This window comes from Hermetia illucens, chromosome 4, assembly GCF_905115235.1.
Source record: "Hermetia illucens chromosome 4, iHerIll2.2.curated.20191125, whole genome shotgun sequence".
In the NCBI taxonomy this organism is placed as follows: domain Eukaryota; kingdom Metazoa; phylum Arthropoda; class Insecta; order Diptera; family Stratiomyidae; genus Hermetia; species Hermetia illucens.
Genome location: NC_051852.1, coordinates 80,598,336 through 80,616,152, shown reverse-complemented (window position 1 = coordinate 80,616,152; position 17,817 = coordinate 80,598,336). Strand labels below are relative to the sequence as shown.

General features: G+C 39.0%; 2 protein-coding genes across 13 annotated transcripts in view; one reads left to right on the top strand and one right to left on the bottom strand.

Moving 5' to 3' along the window:
- Window positions 1-17,817, bottom strand: part of LOC119656231 (sodium/hydrogen exchanger 3) — a 187,045-nt gene that overhangs the window by 118,340 nt on the left and 50,888 nt on the right. For all 12 annotated transcript variants that reach the window (XM_038062636.1, XM_038062644.1, XM_038062637.1 and 9 more), the window contains exon 2: window positions 13,442-13,471. The gene's annotated coding sequence lies outside the window, so the exon portion shown is untranslated. The remainder of the gene's footprint in view (window positions 1-13,441; window positions 13,472-17,817) is intronic.
- LOC119653981 lies at window positions 15,375-16,159 on the top strand. Its single transcript, XM_038059144.1, has 3 exons — window positions 15,375-15,614; window positions 15,687-15,788; window positions 15,988-16,159. Exons 1-3 carry the CDS (start codon window positions 15,550-15,552, stop codon window positions 16,157-16,159), a joined length of 339 nt encoding a protein of 112 aa, XP_037915072.1. The 5' UTR covers window positions 15,375-15,549.

Below are 17,817 nucleotides of genomic sequence, written 5' to 3'. Positions count from 1 at the left end.
TATCATCACCCTGCTATGCTAAATAAAAGTCATTTGTAGAAAGGAGAACTTCTTGTTTAACTTCTGATGTTGCGCTTTTTGGTTATGTTTGGATCGCGTTTGGTGGTTATAAATTCTTATAATTTTGTTTTGTTTTACGCGCTTTCCTGATGTGTATTGACATATCCGACCATTTTGAATGTTTAGTCTATTTTCCCGGTAGGGAAGGTTGTGAGTATAATGATGATGGTGTGCTCAGCGAATTTTCGCTTTATATTAAAAAGCGATAATAGCAGATCGATTAATTTTTCATGAAAGTAGGCAGGAGCACGGCGGTCTCATATTAGCCATCAAATTTAAGCAGACATATCTGTGGTGTAAAAAAAGAAGAAGAAAGAAGAATTTCACTCATATTATATATACGGAAAATTTCCCCTCAAAATCGATGCAAAATATATGATCACACGCGTAGTTGTCCATATTTCCAACAACCGCATTTAAATTCGTGGCAATAGGTCCAATTGTTTTCACATAAAGTGCGTGCGACCGACAGATAGGTACATCAGATAAGTCAACAGGCAGCCAGAAAAACTCGACAGGGAAAAAATCGAAAAAGAACCCCGCGATTACCGTAATAAATACATTTTACACATCCACTTACATGGCAGAACACATCATCCAATATGATCGGCTTACAAGAGTAATTTCTGGGCTATCACACTACACAAATTTCACAAATACTTTTATAAAGTCCTGATAGGAATGAGTTGCGCAGCCACCGATAAGGTGATAATTAAATGTAAACATGCTTGATATGATGATGGACAATCACAGATATTGTAATAAAATAACTAGTAAAATGGGGGCTCCTTGTTTTATCTCTAAACCATGCAAGATTTGTTACAGTGTGGTGGTCTTCACTCAAGGGCCACAAACCCCTAAAAGTAATAATGTTAATTTCACATAGAATATGCTGATGGTGTACGAATCGCTTGTTTTTGTTGATATTCAATAGAGAAAATGATTGATTCTCAGCTGGTAAAACTTTATAATTCAATGACAATAGGATTTTCATGGAATGCCACGTGTCGATCATCTGTTGACTCAGTGGGGCCAGTATAACGTTCGCCACGTTACCTCCTAGTGTATTCTCTAGACATGATGTGCTTTAAAACACTTCAAGGTTGTACAATCTATTATTATTATCATAAAACCGATATGAATATATATTCCATTAAATTTTCACTTAGCATTACCTTTCTAAAGGAATTAATTATTTTGTTACCAACAAGAGCGTAGCTAGATTGGTTGCGGATTAACATAAACCTGCATAGCACGTGAACCAAACTTACGCACCATCGTTGTGGATGCAATATGCTTCAACGCATCCCATGATTTTCCGAGAAGCAGGTCAAGCCACATCGGTGCTAATTTCGAAAGAAACAACGTTAAAGTGCAATGACAGACCAAATTGAGAACCTTGATTTTGCCGTTGCCTTTTTGGTACTTTTTCATGATAAAGAAGCTCGTTATTTATATCCATCGGTTCGCCTCCAAGTTTCTGCAGTCAGCTAGATCTTGTGGTGTCCTTTTGAAACATATCAACGACTTCACTCGCACCGAAGATAAAGTCGCCTTTGATGGAGACTAAGCATTCATTAATATTCTCAAACGCATTGTCGAGAGTTTGTGTCGTTTGCACAGCAAAAAAAAATTCCCCTGTTAAGTCGGGTCGCAGAGACGATTTGTATTGAATTTAGTAGAGGAAGAAGCTCTGTCCGCCTGCGAACAGATGCAATGGCGACGCGTAAGCGAAGAAAAGCGATCAATAATACTACTTTTGTAGGCGGTGAAAAATGGACAAATCTACAAACCTCGGGAGTCTCCATTAATGTTTAGCAGTGAACAGTTGTGATGCTCCTTGATCTGGACCGAAACCCCGCAGCCAGTATCCTATCAGCAATCGGCTCCTAGCCTTGCAATAGCCCTTAGAAGCAGAGCGAAATAGGATTCTACCGGATTCTTTCCAGAATACAAAAGCACAGTGCTTCAAAGGGAGTGGGCTACTCTCCAAAGTCCCACAATTTAATTTCCAAAATATCCAGTTGAAGATAATGAGCATTCTGGTGGTCTTCGACAACGTTTTTGAGGAGTATGCACACATTTGAGGAACCAATCACAAACCGTTTTTGATAGCCAAAGGTCAAAGTCGTGAGATAGGTGACCATTCAGAGATATTGCCGCCAAGTTGACAGCTTGGTAATTCTCAAATTTCCAGGTTGCTAGCCCATACATTCTACCCCTTTTATCGTTTTTAAGACAAGTAGGGAATACTTTGAATGTACTTAAACGGTACCTCAATGGGAACTTATCCCGTTTCTCAAGAACTCCTAATAGATTTACAACTACCTGGATTGAATAAATTATCTGGGACACTGAATTCTATTTGTTTGATTCAACCCCGGTTATATTACCTTTCATTTCTGCACATAAACCTAGTTATTTTATTGTCCGGCTCTTGAATAGAGGTCAATTCTATTGACGGAATGTAAGATTGAGTGAATCGTGAACAGTATTTGAATGCAATGATTGCCGTGTTTATAGTGATTACCTCGATCTTTATCATAGTTACTCCATTTACTACTTGTTTACTTTCTTTCAATATCGCCACCGACATCATTAACTGCATTTTAACGAGGAAACTTTAAATAAAAAATTGCTTTAGAAGCACGTTAATACAACTACAACATGAGTAACAGGCCATCAATTTCATGAATTTCGGAACGGAAAGCGTTAGCTCAAGAATCCTAATAGAACTAAACAAAATATGAACAATTTTGGAGTTGGGAGCCTGGCCCAGGAAAAATTGTTGGTTTTTTTTTTTACTTTTCACCCAATGCTTCCTTAACATATGCGGAATCCCAGTTAATTTTAGGGTCAACTATAGAAATCAAATTAAGACAATTTAAGTTGCTGTTGGATGGCTGGAAACCTGAAAGCTCGGTGTTTCAGGTATGAAAGGTTTTATGGATTTTTTACGTAAGAATGTTTGAGTACTCGTACTATCGTCCTATTTGAGTACGCCGGTACAGTAGTGGCGGAGTATATCCATTTCCTTGGTATTGGTCCAAAAAATTAAACCGACCTGTGCCTGGTGTTCGAATAAATTGTTGTTTATAAAGGAGGAAAGGTTTGGGGAGAGGACAGAACTTTGTAGGATTCCAGCATGGTTAAACTTTCACTTGTATTTGCCGCTCTCCTAGGAAGCAAGGCTTCCCTTATGCCAAGTCTTATGTACGGGTTTGTGGCCGTCCATTGTGACACCGCGAAGCGCAGATCGTATTTGCTTTTGTTGCAGTTAATGTTAATATTGAAAGCGTATATTTTTCATTTCACGGCTCAAACGGTGATATTGCGCCAGATTTGTTAAAATGGTTTATGTTTCCATGTTAGTGGGAGCGACCCAATCTCCAATCAATTACATTGATGATCAGAAGGGGATTTTGAATGCGGAAATCCAGCCTCTTCATTTTTCATCAACTTAAAACTAGTTATAAATAAAGAGCAAAAAAATTCCTCAGTGCGATATCGTTAATATCACACTAGCGAAAGGATCGTCATCTATCTATAATAATAATAATAATGCATATAAGCATGGGCTGATCACGGGAACATGTCCGGTTTACCGATATGAGCCGCAAGCAGTACTTGATAGTTCTGCTTACAGCATGTATTGGGACCGGCAAGTTCTGACTGATCGCCATACCGCACACAACAAGCCTGACGTACTGTTAGTTGACAAGACGGGTCGCTTCGCGTATATTATTGATGTTGCTATCCCCCATAATAGGAACATTGAACGGAAATACGTGGAGAAAAAGGTGAACTATGAGCCATTGGCTCGGGAAATCAAAGAAATTTGGCGTCTCGAGCGGGTGGTTGTAGTTCCCATAATATTGTCAGCTACAGGTATTGTACCTAAATCCCTCACGGCTTCCCTTGATGTCCTGGGACTTTCGCACAGTCTGGTTCAAACCATGCAGAAGTACACCATTCTGCATACATGCTCGATGTTGCGGGGAGTACTGGACGGATTCTCCCACTGACCTACCACCGGCCACCACCATCAGTGCCCCTTTTAGTTTTTAAGTAGGTAGGATCGTCCGAGCCTAAATGCTTGGCAGCATTCCGCTTGCCCGAGATTGTTACAAGTTTACAATTTATCGAGACTTTCGATGAAAATATTAATCTCAAATTTGGTCGAAGCAACAATTTCCGCCCTCCATTAATATCTACAGAGATGCCATTTTAATTCAAACGGCCCCAATTTCCCGTCCGTTTGCCCTTTGCTAAGGCCGTTAATAAAGCTCAAGAAAAAACGCTTCAAGTGTGTGGTGTGAATTTGGAGGAACCGTGCTTTTTTCATGGGCAATTATACGTAACATGCTCCAGAGTGGAGCACCAAATATGTCTACACTAATGCTTTAAATTGAATTAAAAAAAAAATATGCATTTCATCTAACAAAAAGTAGTATTCGTGCGTAGCGGAGCACTTCGGGATCCGCTAGTTGTCTTATAATTCGGCCCATGTGTTGTACACCTTTAGGAAATAATGTTTTAATTGTTCGCAAAAGCTAACGAAATTACAGAATTTAATGTGGTGTTATGGTCGCAAATTATCCAACAGATGATAACTAGTTTACTTCTATTTAAAAATTTCATTCAAAATTATATGCCTTACTACCAATTCTTATTCCTCTTAAAACTGACGAGAGAAGGGCGATTTTCTGTATTTGTTATTGACGTTCAAAAGAATGCTCTATTAGCACTTCATGGGCATCTGCACCTGCTCTCACCTAAAAAGGAGATTGAATTTACTTATGGAATTTTTTATATATTCTTTAAAGAAATGTGATGAAAGGATGTAGTAAGGACATAAGGGATTCATCTTTTCACTTGGCAAGAAGCAGTATCAAACAGATAGAGCTTCATTCTCATATTCTATCTAGCCTTAAAGGTCGTTCGAACTGCCTGAAAATATAATTACCGTAAAATCATTTTAATTGCAATTATCATAATAAATAAGAATTTCGTCGAAAATAATACGCCTAGAAACTGAGGATAATTGATGGAATTTTTCTTCATAAAATATAGAAGGTATTCACTATAGCTTTTGTATTCATTAAAAATACCAACGGTGTTCCCTCATAAGCCTATTATTCTTGTAGAGACAAATTCGACATTCCCAGATAAAGCAGACTACCATCTTGTTTCTCTGTCTGTCTCTTCCAATAAAGTAACGGCTTACGTAGACTCGATTCTGAAGACTGTGAAATCGCCTCATAATTCGTAGAATGAAACATAGCCTCCACTAATCCCTGCTATATGTTGTTTTTACATATATTCGATGTTCCTGCTTTATCATTTCATCAACAGCACAATTACACACGGTGTTCGATGTTAGGTCTATTTTAGTAAGGAACAGGTCGAAGTCTGGCAAATTGATACCCCTAGCAGCTGCTTGATGTCTTGGCCCACGTCACCGCTTCATCACAGATTTTGTGATGCATCCTTGGTCTACAATGCAGAGAGAAATGCTGTACACCTTCAAAGCTGTAGTCTTCTTTCTTGACTGTTTTTGGTAATGGTCCTGGCATTACCACCATTTAGTTCGTTTCGTCTTGATTAATTTGCAGCCGAAGATACCCGCACTGCCTACTCGACCTGAATAAAGGCTGAACAAGATGTTCTTTCCATTACATATGATCAGCATATGTAGGCTAGGATTTTGAAGAGGATATCATCAGCATATGTAGACCAGAATTTGAACGCCGCGAATCACTTTTCCTAGGTTTCGGTTGAAATGATGCCTTGAAAGCCATTCTCTTGTCTTAGACCGTTATTTACAGTTCGTCCTTTTGCAGTTATCAGTATTGCTTTCAAATTGCATTTCCATTTAAAGAAGCTTGTCAAAATAGTTGTTGCCTTCTAAGATACAAAAGGGGATGTACAATTTTTTATCAGGCGGTAGTCATAGTGGGTATAAAACGAAAGGGTTCATAGAACTGTCTAAACTTTTAATATCGATTGAAAATGAAGGGCTTGTGATCCAAGGTCTACGAACCATGAAGTCAAAGATGCCTTGTCCCCATAACCCATCCAACCAAAAGATCAGAAAATGATCATGACGATGGACTTTCATGAAATCGAAGCTCCAAAATAAATCCTATAACGATACCTGCTCAACCAAAGCTAATAATCGTGCATTACTAGATTTTAGGAGACTCCATTGACTTCATCCTAGAAGTATGCATTATAGTGTTTTTCCGAAAATCCAACTTTTATTAACAAAGCTGTAGCAGACCAATATTATTTTGGTATAATACGGTGTATATTAAAGGTTGTATTTTTTTCGTTTTGGGGAGAGATAGAGTAAGCCTTGAGTTTTCACAGGTCAAAAAAGATAGTGTTCGGTGCACAGGACTTTTCAGTTGCATTCTGCACATCACATTGGTATTGATTCTCATTTGTGTTAGTGTACGTGACTACATTTTTTATAGAAATTTTCCAGTTTGTTTCCAAAATCAATCGTAGAAGGTGGCGATGCGAATGATATCAATTACCTATCGTTTGTTTGTAACTGGTTGCTTGATTACGTGGATTCGCACAAACAGAAGTGTTATAGAAACATGCAATCTTGATTTGGTCTCAAATCAGATAATTCATTTTTGGCTTCCTTTTTCTTTGAGTTTCACGTCCTGTGTGTCGTCTTCTTGCTTGAGTAGTATCTTCATCATGAAACCACTGCCATTAGCTGTCATTCCCATTGAATAAATTGTTTTTTTTGCAATTTATTGATGGAATTTCTGTAGTATTCTACGCTGCCTTAAGATCACTAACATTATGACACCGACGAACGATACTGCTTGCAGGTTTTCCATTAGATTTATGTCCGGTAAACATGCGAAAACATAGATTCGGTGAGCAGGAAGGCAGATAATCACGCCCGTAGAGAGAAAATCTGGGCCCAGAGTTGAAGTTATGTAAAAAACGCGGCACAGAGTGAAAACTATACTGGTCTGGGGTGTGTTTGCGGGGTCTCCTCTTACAACTTTTTTCGTAGAAATTTATATTCCGGCCGGGATGGACACGTACACATCATGGGCTCTAAACATCTAGCAGTATCTACATGCGATTTAGTGCCCATGATGTATATATGTATATATATATAGTTAAAAAAGCCCACGGACCCTCTTCCCGCCCAACCGGACCGAGGAGCGACCAACCTAAGGATGGGTTGAAGGCAACATCCAAAGACCCGCATCACAGCGATGATGCGTTTAAAGTGTGTGCGACCATGCGAAAATGTATTACTACATCCCGATTGTCGCAAACACTTCAGCCAATGACGCGGTGGTTCTACACTACAGAGACATGGATCTTATATCGAAGACAATGCGGATCAAGACTGAAACCCATTAGGTCAGATTGCTACCGGACAAAACTCTTCGGACTATAGCACAGGTTGCAAGGATAACCGCTTTTTGCATCTCCATGTATAGTCCAGCCCTAAGAACGAGAGTTTTCAGCGCTTTATGTAAGTTCTGCGGGACTAATCCCGTCGCTGAAATTACCACTGGGACTACTTCGATCTTTTGTAGTCTCCAAGTCTGCTTCATATCGTCTGCCAAGGGGCCGTAGTTCCGCATTTTTTCGTGCTGTTTTTCAACAGTGTTCCGGTCCAACGGTACGGCTACATCGATTATAAAGCACGCTCGTTCTTCCTTCAGAAGCAGAACTAGATCGGGTCTGTTATGATTAACACTGTGGTCGGTGGCAATAGTGTGATCCCACAGTAGTTTGACCCGATCATTTTCCAAGATTCTCTGCGGAGTATACTTATAGTAAGGATGGCAGGTTGCCACTAAGTTATACTTCAACGCAAGGTTTTGATGGAGAATCTTGCAGACGGAGTTGACGATTGGTGCACTCGGTACTGCTCAACATCCTACACGCAGATGTTATGTGCTGGATGGTCTCCTCTTCACAGTTGCATAACCTACAACTGGAGTCGTGAAGAATGAACCGTTTATCATTTTCTGTTGAGAGTGAAGCATCCTGAATTGAAGTTAGAAATGCTTCGGTCTCATAAAAAAGTACACTATTTGTCAACCAACAAACAAATTTTTTATATGACCTCCGTGAATGGGTTTCTCTTTCCACATGTCGATCTTCTGTTGGACTGAAGTAACATTCGACACGGGATCCCATTTTCTGCTTCTCAAGTTCAAAGGAGATAATTTATTATCTGCCATGACGGTAGCCTGATGTGTTTGGCTAGAGGATTGTTTCTCATAGAAAAACTCACGAAGAGAATGCACTTGATTGTAGTGCAACGTTTTTAAATCAAGTACCCCCCTTCCTCTCTGATGACGTGGGATAGTGAGCCTCAATTTTTCGGCAGCTCTATTGTGCATGTTGTTGTTTGCAAGAACTACCCTTACCCGTCTATTGACAGATTCTAAATCAGTATTACTCCATTGTATCACACCGAAAGTGTATAGAAGGACGAGAATGGCGAAGGTGTTGATTGCCATGATTTTATTTTTCCCGTACAGCTCCGTTTTAAGGACAAGATCCAGACGCCGTTAAAATTCCCCCAGCAACTTAGATTTGATTATTGCCACAGCAGGTGTTGTTGCTTGCAATATGCCGAGGTATTTGTAGACGTCGTCCGAATCCATACCCTCAATTCGAATGTTATTTTGGCTGTATCCTTCGTTGTCGGTGTGTTTTCCCCGAACAATTGTTTTTATGCGACATTTTTCCAAACCCAACTGCATGCCGATATCCCTGCTGAACTGGATGGTGATGTCCAGCAAGGAGCGAAGTTGGTTTTCGTCTTTGGCATACAATTTGATGTCGTCAATGTACATTAAATGGCTTAATGTACATTTCGACAATATGCCATGCTTGACTTTCTGCAAAAAGATGGGATAGCGGATTCAAAGCCAAACAAAACCACAGTGGGCTTAGAGAGTCGCCTTGGAAAATGCCACGCCTGATTGGTATCTCTCCTGATGTTTGTGAGGATACCGATAGCTTCGTGCTCCAATTCTTCATTACTGTTCTCAGAAGAAGAACGACATTCGGGTTGATTTTATACAAGCGTAACACTTGTAGTAACCACGAATGTGATATGGAGTCAAAGGCTGATTTATAATCGATGTAGGCTGTCGAGATATTTCGTTTCTGATGGACAGCCTGCTTTACAGCTACCGTATCGATTATAAGCTGTTCTTTACAGCCTCGGCAGCCTTTTGCGCATCCTTTTTGCTCCTCAGCTATCAATTTATGAACATCAAGATGTTTTGAGATGTTCGCGCACAGAACTGAAGTGAAGACCTTGTAGATGGTAGGAAGACAAGTAATTGGTCGACATTTTGAAGGGCAAGAGGCACCCTGTTCCTTGGGGATGAGGAAAGTTATCCCCTTGGTGAAAAATGGTGGAAGTAAATCAGGATCGGCAATCATCTGATTAAATTGATTTGCCAATATCCTGTGAGTGCTCTTGAACCGCTTCAGCCAGAAGTTGTGAATCTTGTCAACTTCTGGCGTCTTCCAGTTACCTGCCTTGTTAAGGGTTGCTTCAACGTCGACTTCAGTTACGTCAGGCATGGTCATTTCGCGGAGGGCCTCGCATGAACGCATAAGGTGTGGGAGCCACGCTTCTTCTAAATTGCAACGGCTGGATTCGCTCCAAACACTTCTCCAGAAGTCTTCTGCCTGATCCAGATCGAGGTTACTTTCCATATCTGAGTTGGTGAGATTTTTGTAGAATCCCCGCTGGTTCTGGAAGAACAAGGTGTTGTCTGTCCTTCGTTGAAAGGTTTTTTGATACCTACGGATGCGATTGGAGCATACCGCAAGTTTCTGCTTCAGCACCTCGAGGATTTCTTCGATTGGCATATCATTGGACAGAAGGTAGTTTCCAATGATGTTCGCAACGCATCTGTGCACTCTTGGTGATGGATCTCCAAGGAGTGCTTGCGTGACACGACCAATCTCCTTTCTCAACTTTTCGACTCTTTTGTTGAGTCTAAACACCCAGAATGGTAAAGTCCTTCTGCGCATACCTCTGTTATTCGCTCTAAGATGTTGATTATGGAGACGAATAACCGGGGCAACTGCAACGTAGATCAGGCTGTGAACCTCTGTAGCAGTAATCTCGCTAGCCAAACGATCAGCCTAAATTCTGTCAAAGGCAGCAATGATGTTAATAGTTGCCGAAGTAAACTTCAGTTTTGGGATCTTTGGCCTAGCGTCTGGGAGAATCTCAGCATACTCTGTGAATGCGACCTGGAATGCGGTCAAAGCCTCATTATAAATTGGGTCGACATCCCCAGTTACTAAGCTTCTCCTGACTACTGGATTCATGGAGCACCTTACAGGTGGACTACTTGTGTTACTCCTTTGACTAGTCCAGTAATTTGATGACTCCAGCCCGAGCTCAAGTGAAACCTCTTGGAAGATTTGTTGCCTAGTTGGTAAGGCAACTCGGTTGTTATTCACTATCACCCGGTATTGATTGACAACGTTCTGCTCCGGAACATGACTTAGTTCCGGGAAGTGGGTTATGAACGCGTCATGTAGTCGATGTCTGTACCCTGATGGATTCCGTTCCAAATCCGTGACACAGTAATAGGCGCGGACGATAAATTCGTTGAGTTGGTTCGTCCAAACCATACGACGCCTAGGTCTCCCGTCCCTGGTGGTTGACGGCATAACCGCCAAAACATCCAAGGGCGAACAGCCGCTCTGGTGTTGTTGAGCGACCCTTAACCGTGTTGAGTACTGTCTTCGTGTCCCTGGGGTCCCATTAAAAGAATTTGAAATATTTGCCCCAACCCCAATGTTGCAATGTCCCATGGTTACCTCCAAAGGTAGGGAAGGTATTTGGAGGGGAGCCGCTGAAATACAGTGTAACGTCACTGCAATTCATCCGATAGGCGCGTCGATCCCTTCACTCCGGATTACGGATTTGTTAAGGAGGTTTACTCCCCCTGAACGGGAAGAATCTGTAAGGGAGGACGAACACAAAGGGAAACGTTCTGCTTGCCGCGGCTACTTATTTACAAGATTAACTTGCGATATTCGTAGCTGACCCGGTGGGTCATGCCATTATGCGCAACCCATGACACGCGCCTGGTCGCATGCAGCTCTGCGTTTGCAACTCAGGTGAGGATAAACCTGGTACGCCATATATATATATATTCGCAAGATATATATATATATTCGCAAGATATATATATATATATATTCGCAAGTCCGGACCAGTTAGTGTGGATTATTTCGCGACTTGTGGATCCCAGCATTATCTTTAACGAATGTGAGATAAAATCAAGGAAAATGACAATTGGTTACTTTGTAAAAGATATTTTGAATCTTCAACTGCGTACAGATGGAAATTCACACGTGTACCCAAAGTTCATACCGAAAGCGTTCAGCTTCTCCTTCTCCTTCTTCATATAGGGGGAAATATGAAGTTGTAAACATACAGTATGGTGCAATAATGACTCAATGTCATATGAAAATGAAAAAATCTCAATTAACTATTCGATTACCGAAGAAGATTTTTTTGTTTTCTTGAACTGCAATTCATTAGTATCAAAAAATTAAATAAAAATTAATAATTTTAGAAACAAGTTAAGAAGTACATACATTCAAAGAAGACCAAATATCATTGATTCATTTTTGTATTTTCTTCTTGAGATGTTTATTGATTGGTTGATTTCTAGCCACCACTTCAAATTCTTGGCTGCTGATCCATTCCTTCACGATTGTTGCTGCGTAATTAGGATCATTATCACGTTGAAATATGACTGCACGCGAAGATTATCGGCAAGACGGCGCAAATAATACTAATTACGAATTACCCCATCTATAAGTAGTTCGATTCTGCTTGAGGTAATATACCCTCAGATTAAAGGATCTCGCTGCCTTGCTCAATTTATTTTGATCTTATCGAACCAGATTATCTAACAACCAATAGAAACAACAAAGCAAACAAAGTAAAAATTTTAACTTATCGAATTCCAATCCCAAGTGGTTCATGATTTGTACTTTTCCACAGTCCGCTTTTTAAGAACTTGCAGTTTCTACTTCTTCACAAAACGTCGTTCAATGTTCTTTGAAACGTCCGTCACTAATGTAGGTGTTTACAAATGCAGTAGTTTCTTTAGTCCTTTCTACTCTACCAGAAAAGAATAGCTGCCCAAAAACACGATAGCTCAGCGCGTAAATTCGTGCGTGCGTAGTCTGTTTTGAGCTCGCCTATTTGGCGTGGAAATTTAGGACAGTTTAGTCGGATTTAAATTATTAATAATTTTAATTACACATTTTTTTCCCACAATTCCCCAAAAATAATGACTATACAAAGTTTTTGCCCATTATAATAGCGGAAAAATAAGATTCTTAAGAACAGTTTCTGACTTGGTCCAAAATTAAGTCAATGTGGTACAAGGTAACCCTTTTGAGAAGAAGAGGGAGAGAAAAGATGGCCCAATTGTAAACCGAATGGATTACTCTCACATTATGGAATACGAGAATAAATCAACTTTTCTGTTAATTTCAACACATGTGCTGTAATGATAGGATCTTTCCAAACAGTATTGACTTATTTTTGTCATACTGTATATGTGGTAAAAGTCCTGAATGAGTAAACAAATCGGGAAACCCGAAGCTACGAAAGGTTTTGTGTATTTCTTAGTACGTAGCACGTAATATATGAATATATTATGTGAGAATATCCACTTTCCGATGATATTGACATTCATAGTCTTGAATTTGCAAAAAAGCGACAACTTTGACGTGTTAGTAATAGTGCGATTTCCACCAAACTTGGAGCTCTATGTGATACCCTATATTGTTGCGAAATTTCGTGGTGCTAGCATGAACTTAAGGGGGTTTTGTAGCCTATTACTAAAAACTATAGTAATGTACTATTATTAACTTTATTCGAACAGATATCGGCATGGAAGGTATTTCGGAGCCCAGGCACTATATAGTGGCAGCCTCCTGATTTTTTTCAGATTTTTCGGTTTGGTAGTTTCTGGGAATGGCCCCCTTAAAGGAATGACCACTTTCAACCCCCCGCACTCCCGCCTTTGCAACAAATGTCAAAACTAACACCGGCTTCGAAAAGTACTAACCGAGAACTTTAATTTGAAACTCCCCATGACCATATTTGATGAAAAAAAATGTATACCCCCCTTTTGCATATATGGGGACCCCCCTTAAATTCGTCGTAAAAGGATGTAACTCCTTTGTATGCGTGAGCGTCCATAGTTCCCAGCTTTCTACCAAATTTGGTGTCAATCGCTGCAACGGTCTCGGTCAATCGATTTTTTGTGTTTACACAAAACCTTAAAAAATGGATAAAAGAAGTTTATGTATAACTTACCTTCGCAACGGATATTGTGTAAAAGGTGGCCTGAAAGTAGAAAACATTTCAATTAAATTTAATTTAAAGTTTTTTATTTAATTTTGAAAACAAACTAGGTTTTTGAAAACTCACTACCAGATACAGTTCAGGCAAATCTCCCTTAATCTACTATATATTTATTACGACCATTGTGTGAGATATTTTCTGTGAGATTGCGGAGTCTTAACTTTTAAAAAATGGTTAGTTATCAGTGGGATCGAGTTGGTGACCATCAGCTCACGCCCATTACAAGCGAAGGAACCTGATGTATTTCAATAAATGCATACCACCTTAAATAGTGGAAACCAAACAAATTAAAAACGAATTATATAACACCTACATTAAAGAAGATATGCTTGATTATTCCGCCTTTTATGAAAACTTCCTGGTCATATTCAACAAGCAAACGGAAAATCGCATTGTCGATGTGGATTTTTGCTACCTTTTAGCAATTTCGATGGGCAATTCCTAATTCATGGATTCATGCTAAAAATATATAAGTTTATGATTATACAAATTTTAATGGTGGATAGTACCACTTATTTGATGAAAATGGGAATGGAATGGGCAATCTATCTTTTACTGTTACGGAGTTATAGTGATTTTCGTGAATAGTGTCAAAACTTGACCTTCCCAAAAGGTGCATTATTGTAACAGTACTTTAAACAGACAAAACTCCGGAGTTGATGAAAGTTATCTCATTATATTAACTTTCAAATGACGGTACCGCACGCATTAAATGCGAGAAAACGTGGTCTTCATCTGGAGCAAATTCACTTAAATATGGCAGTTCTAGTTCATTTTCCATTGTTCGCATTTAAAACTCCAACATTTGAGTAAATTTGCTCCATATTATTATAGAATTACGTTTTCTCCGATTTATTGCATAAATCCTAAATTTTCCACAAGTGCATTATTTTTACGTACATTTCCGTGAAAGCTAACCTCATGTTCACAATTACAATTTCCCACATCATTTAATACCCGATTTGATACCATTTTCGGAAACTACATAAAATTTCTTATAAATGGATATTTCTAAGGTTTTGTGTGAAGCAAAACCTTATTCGAATCGATTCGATGTCTGGCTGTCTATCCGCAAATGGATCAATGCTGTCAATATTACGTCCGTCGACACAGATAGGAAGTGTGTGATGACTTATCAACTAAGAACCGTGGTTTTGCTTGTAGCAATATTCAGTCCCACAATTTGCATAATGTAGCGTGGCATAACATAAGGCAACGTAACCAGTATCAATGACATAATACACTTTGCTGCCTTAGGAAGAGAAACCGGTTTCGTGGTGAAAATCGTGTGGTGCACCAACATTGTGTAATTGACCAAATTTTGATAAAGTTTCTCTACTTCGGGCCCCCGAATGAACTCTGGGCCCAGGAAGAGTCGCCTTTGCTACCGACCCTTGATGGTTCGGGGCGTTACTATGTATATCTCATTTAACCTGGTTGTGATTTATCCATAGTTCATAGTTTATGATAACTATGTTAATCTAATTGTGGTTATAACTTATGTTGAATAAGTGAAAAACGCTGAGGGCTACACTGAGGGCTGAAATGGGAAATTAAATTTTGAACCTGACTGTAATGTGGCAATCTTTTGTCATAATAAATAAAAACTTATCTTATATTGTGGTAAAAAACAGTTGCTGTATTTTCCTTCCTGCGCACATACCAAAAGATATTAAGGTTTTCGTTGTTTTTAGGCCAAAGGGGATTACTAAATAACAACAACAGAGATAATTAGATAAATGGTAAGATTTAAGTGCCAGCCACAGTGATGTGACTGGCACGTGATCCGCCCGGTGAAACTAAAAAAATCTTTCTGGAATTTGGATGAACTGATTCATACTAGACTGGCACGTCGAAGTGACCGTGCTCTCAGTGCGCTCGACGACGCCGTTCCGTAGTCATCACATTGCCTTGGAATGATATTTCTCGATTTTCGTAGCCGTGTTTTTCTGTAATTTCGTGAATATTTTGATATATTTGCCCGAAAACACGAATGATGAAAAACTAACTGAATTTGTTCGCGCACATCCCGTACTGTAGACCAATCAAATTTCAAGTACATGGACTCAGATTGTAAGAATTCTATATGGAGTAAAATAGGAGCGGAAATGAAATCAGATAGTGGGTATATGTTTATTTTAATTAGTTTACGCTATAAATAATAGCAACAAGCCATTGAAATTATCCTGATTTTTAGCAATGCACTGCTCGAGCACGGAGAAAATAACATATTGACTGTTGTGAATCGAAAACACTTTGAGGTCACATCAGCGGGAATCACTGTCACATCAAGTCACGGGTGAGTGTGAATAGCCCTTTACTTACGCAGATAAGCTCTTGATGGGTGATTGAGGAGATATCCCATGAAATGAGCAATAAGGAGATTATCCCGTGTGCCAGGTTCGTGGAATTTTTTTTGGCATCGTTTGTATTTAGATATAGTGGAGAATATTTGGGCAAGTGATTTTTTGATATTACGGGTTGTTCACATATTGCAGTGTTAAACAGGTAAAGTGTTGGATGTATGAGGTTTATGTCGATCGCCGTAATGAAACGCGGATTTACTGGGATGAACGACGTTGGAATGACTTCGCTAAAAGAGCAAGCCAAGGCCAAGGCTTTGTGTGTTTATGGACTAGGTATAATGATCGGTTCAGATTTTATGGTTAATAACCACATTATAATTTTTAAACGTGTTTTTCTCGAAATTGCATAATGAAAATCAACCAACAAAATGCTTTGAAATTTTCATGATTTATTCAGAACATATTTCCACGGTTCGTAAACTAGGATAATTACGAATCTTGGAGCCGTTACTAAATACATTAAAGAAGGCGAGAAAAACAGCAAAATTAAAAAAAAACTTAATATTTTTTATTAATAATCTTTTTTTGCGAACCGTGGTATACTCCACACGTTAAAATGCCGTTTATTTTTCTTTCTTTAAAATAAGCAGGGCGCTCTCCAGCATGGCACCCGAAAACCACTTCTTCCAAGCTGAGTGGATAAGCTGCTGCCTACTACAATAATGACCGACAATATCGATCTGAAAAAATTGCTACGTATGTTCAAGATTTATTCAGTTCTCCAAACAAAAAATTCAGAGCAAAAAAAGATCTTCACAGGGGACGACCCCTTAGGGCGAATCTATGTACATTGATCCCTTTAATAATTAATTGTGGATGTTTCGTAAGAAATGAGAAGCATTGAATATGTTCCATTTATTTGAAGTGAGGATGCGAAATGATAGTAAATTCTGAAGGAACTATTTTTACTTTGGATGAAACGAATAAATGATTTGTCTACATTAAAGAGAGAAACAACCTGTGACTTTTCTCAGTTCAAGCCACCTTAAGACGCAATGGTTGCTAATATGATTGATTTGAATCTTAAGATTTGTTAAATGAATATTACACTAGCGAAGTCGACCATAAACTTTGCAAATTTGTGTTTTTTTTTGTTCTCAACTAATTATATAGAGTGCAAGTGATTTTTACAGACTATTCGGTTGGTGGTTTTTTTCTGAGCAATTAGGTTTTTTCAAATTCATAAAGCTTTTCTAGCTCCATCTATTGACTAGAACGATGATAAAGCCATTTTTTCTACCTTCCTGACTTCTTGTGCTCTGAATCTATTAACTCCACTCAAATACACGTTGTGTGGAGACTACTCAACGGTTGAAGACTACTTTCAACCGGCAGGATGACAACAAGTCTGCAAATTATTTCAGCCCTCACTTTCAGATTCAACTATATTCCAAGTCAACAACGAAAATTCACCTGCGTATAGCTGGCGGTGAACTTTGACCAAACTTCACACTTCACTTTAGGTATATTACTATGCAATGCTATGTTTCCTCCTTTCGTTAAATGTTAATTTGCTATTCAACTGATAAGATCGATTTTTTTTGGTTTCTTGATTTGAATAGAAAATATATATAAGCTTCTAGGAAGTGACTCACCCCAGTTCCATCAGTACACGAGTATAACAATTTTCTGACTAATTGGTGATAGGAATGGCACTGTGATGAAAGTGACGAAGGAAAGGATGATTTCGATTTATTTTTATAACATAGAGTGACGCATGATCAGTAATAAAATAATATAATAGTCTAGATTACAATAACTAGGTCAAATTTTTAAATAAATATGAACGGGACCTAAAAATTATCGTTCCAAATAGAGGCTCTCCCTTTTCTGCCCTGATTATCATACAATACTTAGTAAACCTTAGTCTCATTCGCAATTTCTTGATGGGGAGTTGATTTTCCCTGAGTATGGGATTGACAGCGAACTACTTTGACAGACAGACAGACATTAAACGAATCT

Excerpts from the sequence above, each read along its gene's own strand:
- LOC119653981 (XM_038059144.1), top strand. The coding sequence starts at position 15,550 with ATGGACTCAGATTGTAAGAATTCTATATGGAGTAAAATAGGAGCGGAA. Across the intron at positions 15,615-15,686 it reads GAAATGAAATCAGATAGTGG|CAATGCACTGCTCGAGCACG; the intron begins GTATATGTTTAT and ends CCTGATTTTTAG. Across the intron at positions 15,789-15,987 it reads ACTGTCACATCAAGTCACGG|TGTTAAACAGGTAAAGTGTT; the intron begins GTGAGTGTGAAT and ends CACATATTGCAG.